At 37.7% G+C, this 7076-nt stretch overlaps 1 protein-coding gene across 1 annotated transcript in view; it reads left to right on the top strand.

The window, feature by feature from the left end:
- The first annotated feature begins 31 nt into the window (after positions 1-31).
- The window catches only part of SLC38A2 (solute carrier family 38, member 2), a 12114-nt gene continuing 5069 nt past the window's right edge, over positions 32-7076 (top strand). Inside the window, exons 1-6 of the mRNA XM_010006305.1 lie at positions 32-154; positions 284-399; positions 3426-3499; positions 3595-3687; positions 3883-3964; positions 6981-7063. Of these exons, the coding sequence (XP_010004607.1) occupies positions 32-154; positions 284-399; positions 3426-3499; positions 3595-3687; positions 3883-3964; positions 6981-7063 (571 nt within the window). The remainder of the gene's footprint in view (positions 155-283; positions 400-3425; positions 3500-3594; positions 3688-3882; positions 3965-6980; positions 7064-7076) is intronic.

Below are 7076 nucleotides of genomic sequence, written 5' to 3'. Positions count from 1 at the left end.
CTTCGGAGTGGGAGGTGAATGAACGTGCGCGATGCCTGTGGTAGTCGCTGAGGATGCAATGTTTTTTTACAGCCACTATGCAGATATTGATCCAGAAAATCAGAATTTCTTGCTGGACTCCAGTGTTGGAAAGAAGAAATACGAAACTCAGTATGTAAGTACAGAGCAATGATGCTTCAAAAAATGGAGGGGAAGGGAAAAAAGAAAAAGGTTTCTTGCCAAACGTGTTTAATTCTGAAATTGGTAATACCTTTCTATTAATTATTGCCTCTCTTTTTCTCAGCATCCGGGTACTACTTCCTTTGGAATGTCAGTATTTAATCTGAGCAATGCTATTGTGGGTAGTGGCATCCTTGGTCTTTCTTTTGCCATGGCTAACACTGGAATTGCTCTTTTTGTGTGAGTATCTTTTGGTTCATAAAAATAAATAAATAAATTTGCTGTGTAATTAATAATGGAAAACTACCTGGTGTGAGACTATGACCTTTACAGAATACCTCGTTGTTGCCCTAAGTGCAGAATTGTAGGATTTACGGCTTGTTTTAATAAATACTGTGATACGTTAAAGTTTCATTGCAAATTCTGAAACCATTAGAGCATTTTACAGAGATCTTTCTTAACTAGCTGTATTTTCTCCATTAATAACTGGTAGACTGACCTTGAAACTCCGCTTATCTTAGTGGGAAAGAGGTGCTACTTAACAGACTGTATTAGCTTTTTCCTTCAGAGTTCACTGATTGAAATGTACAACAACAGGAACTTTTAGGTTAGTGGAAGTCACAATTGCACAAAAAGTACAGGATCAGGATGTAAAGCATTAGAAGAAAAATGTAGGCAGAAGAAGATTATTGTATTTGTTTCTTGCAAGTCTGGCTGTGTCTGCTCTTAAACATTACAGTCCTATCAATCAGGGACATGGTCTGTGCCTCAACTGACAGATGTGCCTGTGTACAGTGTACTTGTACCAGTTAAACAAGCCTTTCCATTGATGTGCATTTACTTGATTTAGGTAACTGGTTTCAGCTATAAAAATCTCTCTCTCCCTGCATAGGAGGGGTGTGGAATAACCATCATGTCTGTATTGGCAAAAGCTCTCAGGTATAAGACTACAGTAGTGTAACTGGGAAGGGCATGAGGAAATGATTGTGTACAGTGCTTCTGTATGTCTTGGGAGTGTACACGTTTCATGTACTGGAGGCAGTTCAGTTTAAACAACATGTAATATCAGTGACTCAGTGCAAGTGGGAATCCATGGATATGTGTGAGGAACTTTGTATTTTTATCCTGGAAATAGATATGTGTGCTAAATGTTTAAGAGTAATGTTTAGTTCTAAATTTGCTTTACTTATTGCTGGACTTGGAGAATGTTGGAGGTTGGATTTACTTTGTTATTTCACTGTATCAAGGTGGTGTTCATGTTTTCCCGAGGAAACTACCAGAGTATAAAGTTTTGATCTGAAGTATTTTAACTATAGGGTGGTTTGTTAATTTTTGGCTAAGATTTTGACTTATTTAGATTATGCTAAAACGATTGTGAACAGCTTGTGTGTGAATTCAGAAGAGACAGATACTTCATCTATCTACATGTCAGTTTCATGCTCTAAAGGTGTTCTGCAGCACATAAAAGATAAATCAGCATCATGCACATTAGAGCATCTCTGAAGAGAGGAAGAGGAAGAAAAAGAGTTTAAGATTAGATATTTGGACATATTTGCGTATAGTGGGGGTCCTTTTTTCTGAATTAAGTGCTGAGGTCAGTTAGTTAGCTTTCACTTCCAGATACTGCATTCAGATCTATTTGCATTAGTACTGATTAAAAGATAAACTAGCTTGTTGCCTTTCAAAGCTGAGTGTAATTTGCATAGTTCCAAAGCAGGAAAGCAGTCAATCACTGATGATGCTGAGGATTTGTGATGACACTCAGGATATTACAGACATTCTTTAATAACTAGGTTACAGATTCAGATCCAGATGCAGTTGATTAAGGCAGTAAATTCTTCAAAGGCTGTGTGGAGTCACTTGTGTCAGTGCTGTGACTTGTCACTTGTGTCAGCACTAAATAAATGAAAGATACGGTCTGGAAGCCAGAAACTGAGTGAGCTTTGAGATGAGTTTGCTGACTGATGTTGTTCGCACTGTAGGCAGCCCTTCAGGGTTAGGTCTGAGGGGGTCCAGGATCTGTGCTTTTTTAATGAAATGTAAACTTGGACGTCTCACTGTGCTGTTTCTACTTGATGGCTAAATTAAATCCTGATTGATCTCTGCCAGAAATACTGAGGTTTATTTGTCTGCATGTTGGTGTTGAATTGGCACAGGAACACAAGTTTCCAGGTTTTCTTGCACAGATCTATGAAGCTTTTCTCAGACGTTCTTGTTTCCAGTTATTTGTGCTGTGTTTTCTGATTTCACCAACATTAAAAATGACACCAAAGGACATGTAAAGGGTGCTCTGGGAACTCTAAATGAAGCTGGCTGGTTTTGAGCAGATATGCTGATTGTTAGGTTTCCTATAAAGCAGAACGCTTGTATTGATACAAGAAAGGGCAGGCAGGGTTGGTTGTTTTGGTTTGGGGTTTTTTTGCTGTTGTAATTTTCCACTGTGTTCTTCAGCAGCTGAGAAGTTCCCCCCCTAGTGTGCCACTCAAGGAAGTGCATTTCTTGTGGGAGAGACTGTTGAGAGATCCAAATCTTAGATGTTTCAAATGTGCTTCTGGAAATAATGCATATTGTGTGTAAAAGCTGTGAGGAAAATGAACAAGCCGCTAGCAATTCCCATGTAAGCTCATATGAAAAGTAACTTTTGAGCAAAGAAAATATTCTCTTTTTTTTCCTTTTATGACAATAAGGATGCATTTCCATTTGAAGTGACAGCTCTCAAAAAGTCTGACTTTTCAGTCAGTTCTTTAAGGCTTTTGCAGTTTTATCTTTACATTACAAAGACATAACACAGGTTTAAGCTGAAAAGCTGATTTATGTAAAACCAAGAGATAATCTTCACTTTAGCTACAGTTACAACTCCCAAGTTCGGTATATTAATGAAACACTGTTGAACAAGGGTAGGAAAACAGGAGAAATACAGTTTCTAAAATGTTCCAATTGACACTTTGTTATTTATAGCATATGTAGCCAATTATAATGCCCTTGACACATGCTGGTGCTTACGCCACCTTATATCACATGTAAGCGTTGTTTAATCCTATGCTAGAATGTCTCTGAATGCCAGTGAAATGTGTTTCAGTATAAAATCCTTTCTAAACTAGGCATTAGCTGGGTTTTCAGAATGCTTTTAGCTGGCCTTAGAGCCTACAGGGTTTTCGCAGATAATATTTTAATATGATTAATTTTTGTGTGATCTGCCTTTATTTAATAAGGTTACAATAAGTGATTTATGACTATTAAAAAGTTGCATGTTTTTTTCCCATCAGGATTCTCCTGCTGTTTGTTTCGATATTTTCTTTGTATTCAGTGCATCTCCTTTTGAAGACTGCCAATGAAGGAGGTATGGCAGATTACTATTTTACAGACGTGGTGTTTGTTTTGTATGGTATCTTTGTGAAACACACCCTTCCAATGGATTACTTTGTTTTCTTTCAGGATCTTTATTGTATGAACAGTTAGGAATGAAGGCATTTGGCATGGCTGGAAAACTTGCTGCTTCTGGATCAATTACAATGCAGAACATTGGAGGTGAGGACAAGATCTTAAAATAACTGTACTGTCAATAGTAATTGTTCCCTACTTATGCTTGGAGACTTTTTTTTCACACAACATGTGTTCATTAACTGCTTGTGTTCAAGTGAAGTTATGAAACATGTTATGTGATTCTTGCATCTTGTGGCATATTCTGTATTTGTAATGATCTATGATGTTATTCACCTACAGCTATGTCAAGCTACCTCTTCATAGTGAAATATGAGTTACCATTGGTCATCAAGACATTTATGAACATCGAAGATACTACAGGGTAGGTGTTAGATCTCCTCATCAGAGAAACTATTAGGAGAAACAAATACGGAGACTGATACATTTTTATATGAAGACCACGTTCGGTACACCATAGGGTAGCTTCTTACTCAGACAGAGATACAGTAAGTTTGCCCTTCCCCTGAGTCCTCCACTTCATTTAGATCCAGTCGGTCCTGGGAAAAGGGTAGGAAAATATATGTATTGAAACATATTAGAGAAAGCTGTTCTCTAAAGAACATCAGGTAAGTGTTAATGTATGTACCAGTCAGTACATACTCTTAGTAAGGAAAGGTAAAGGTGGTTATGGTTGGGGATTTTTTTTATTATGCATTCCAACTGGTTTGGACTGATTATTTTGGTTTTCTAGTGGCATTATTGTGGGAACTGATTAAATGTAAGACTAAAGTGCAGTTATATAATTAATGTCTTAAGGAACAGTTCTCAAAAAGACATGAGGACTAAACACTGAATTAAAACAGAGTTAATAAGCCCAAGGCTGAAATGGTGAAGGGATTGCCTTTTAGCCCTGGAGACACCTTGACTCCATAGTGGCTTTCCTGCTTTGGCTTTAAAAGTAGGTGCCTTGAGTGGGGTTCATTTTATCTAACTGTTCCATCTGGAATTTAGACTTTGAGATCATAATTACTTTGCTGTTTGTATAATCAATGGAGAAAAGTGACCATAGTGGTCAGTTCAGTGCACCTGGCTTGGACACCTGTTTTGGACATCTCCAAAGGGCGATTTATTCATATCACTCTGCACTGGAAGAGTGTATAAAAATAGCTAACTAAAGATGCCTGACTTCAGATGGATAGAGTTAAGTGCTATAAATCTCACTCTTCAGAGTTGTACTTCTGTGCCTTGTCCTGAAGTGTCCCAGTCTTGAGGGGGTTGAGCAGCTCAAGACTCCAACTTACACCTAAGCCTGAGTTCAGAAGGTAGGCATTTTTCTGCCTGTGTTCCCCAAGGGGTTCAGGCCATTTGGTGATGTTCATACAACTTGCTGATAGATATTGTCATGACAACAGTACTAGCCATCTATCTTTTTGAATTTTTTTTTATTTTATTTTTTTTTAATGTACTCAATGCACCCACCCTATTTACTTAATAGTGTAATGTTTAGAAATTATTTTCTGGGAGGGTTCATTTTCCCCCTTTGGCTGAATCCAAGTCTTTATTTTCTACTTCTTAAGAAAGTCCCTGGAGAAGCCAATTACTTACGAGGGGGCTTGGAGGCAAGTATTTCTTAACTGTCCCATCTTCAGAAAAGAACTGGAAATCAGTTGCAGTTCAAGAGGAAAAGTTAAAGGCTGTGAATCTCACTGGATACAGCTGCTGCTCTGCAGCACCTGGCAGACAGAATTACAACATTAAGATTTGTATCTTAATATTTTCTTAGTGGCTAGCTACCAGGTAGCTGTACACTGATTTAAAGTAAATCTTTTCTCACTGCTCTGGCAATTGTGGACCCCATTTAACTGACTCTCTCCATGCATTGCTTAGGGGAGTCTGGGTGGCTACTATTGGCATGGATTCCACTCTGGCAGCCTGGTGCCGAAAATGTAAGCACTTACCTGTTTACATGTCCCGAAATAATGCTTAGTGTAGAAGATGCTCTGGAATTCTGAGACAGTATTACAAATACTAGCTCCATTATTAACATTGATTTAGCAATTTTTTAAACACTTGGCTGTATTTTAAAGCCATGCAATTCCATTCTTTACTCTTGAGCACAGACCTATGAGTCCTAGGTCTGAAAGTCCTGATGGCCTCCACATGGGGCATGGTCACATTCTTATGTCTGTATGAAGTGCAGGGAATTTCTGTGGTATGATTTAATTTAAATTTACCACAAGACTGCTACATTAAAAAAAAAAAAAAAAGACGACAAAAGGGACGTGACATTAATGTCATACCTGTCTGAATGTTCTAAAGTACATTTTCTACATATAGTTATCCCAGATTCCCAGATAAAACTGGGGAAAGAGATGAGTTTGGTTTTGTTCTTTTGGGGTTTTTTTGCGTTTACTACCTAAATCCAGAGCAAATCAGTTGAGGCTATTCCTTAATTCTGCTACTGTATTGTAGGCTTATAATTCAGCAATTGAGTTTGAATGCACAAATTTCCAGTTAAGTAATTCATTTTTGTTTACCTAAATGGAATACAGTCCATTTTAAAATACCGTTAAATTATGTTCAACAGGATATAATGTATTAATATTTGTGAATAAATGCTTAGTGGATGATCCTGTAGGACAGACAAAGAAAGCAATTACCTTGCCACAATTAAATACTCAAGACAAGTTTTTCTGTTCAGTGAAATTACGTTGTATTTACACAGATCTAATTTTGTTATTCTGTGTTTCAAAGGAAGGTGTAAATCTTTCTAACACTCAGAAATGTTTTGTCAAAAAAGTAGATGTTGCTTCTTACAAAATAAATGGCAAAAATTATCTGAAGGAAGAAGACGTCTGAGATTCTTATCATAGTTTCCCTACTGAAAGGGACTGAATGTGCCTCCAGGAGACTCCCAATGCTTGTTGAAGTTTTCTCAGCCAGGGGGCTCAAGGCTACTGCCTTAACTCCAGCCCTCACCTGTTTTTCAACTCCCGCAGGGCACCCAGCACAATTGTATTTCCATTACAAGTGGATCACCACCCTGCTGGGGCCCTGCAATATTCTAATAGAGTTGGGAACCAACATTGAAGCAAGTTACTATTTTTTCATTATTGATCCCAGTTGCCTTTTTTTCTGACCAGTCGTTTACTTTCCTGTCTTCTGACTTCCAGATGCATTTTAATTTTAGAAAAGGACACTAAAGGAAAGGCACAATGCAGGTTTGGGGTGAGATGAAAGGGTATGGTAGGGCCTAAGTTCCATATAGTAAATTGAACATCAAGTACTACATTTTTTTAGGAAGCCATGTGTTATAGAAAATAAAAGTGAAGACTAGACTGCAATTTTTAAATACTTCCGTTACTTACAAATGCTGCCTTTTTTTTTTTTTTCTACAGAGAATGGTATCTTAATGGTGACTATTTAGTGCTGCTGGTGTCTGTCATCCTGATTCTTCCTCTGTCCTTACTGAAAAATTTAGGTAAGCAGTAGAG

The sequence above is a fragment of the Chaetura pelagica genome, unplaced genomic scaffold (genome assembly GCF_000747805.2).
Source record: "Chaetura pelagica isolate M959 unplaced genomic scaffold, ChaPel_1.0 scaffold108, whole genome shotgun sequence".
NCBI classification, from domain to species: domain Eukaryota; kingdom Metazoa; phylum Chordata; class Aves; order Apodiformes; family Apodidae; genus Chaetura; species Chaetura pelagica.
The sequence above is the reverse complement of the archived record's forward strand: the minus strand, read 5'-3'. Positions and strand labels throughout refer to the sequence as shown.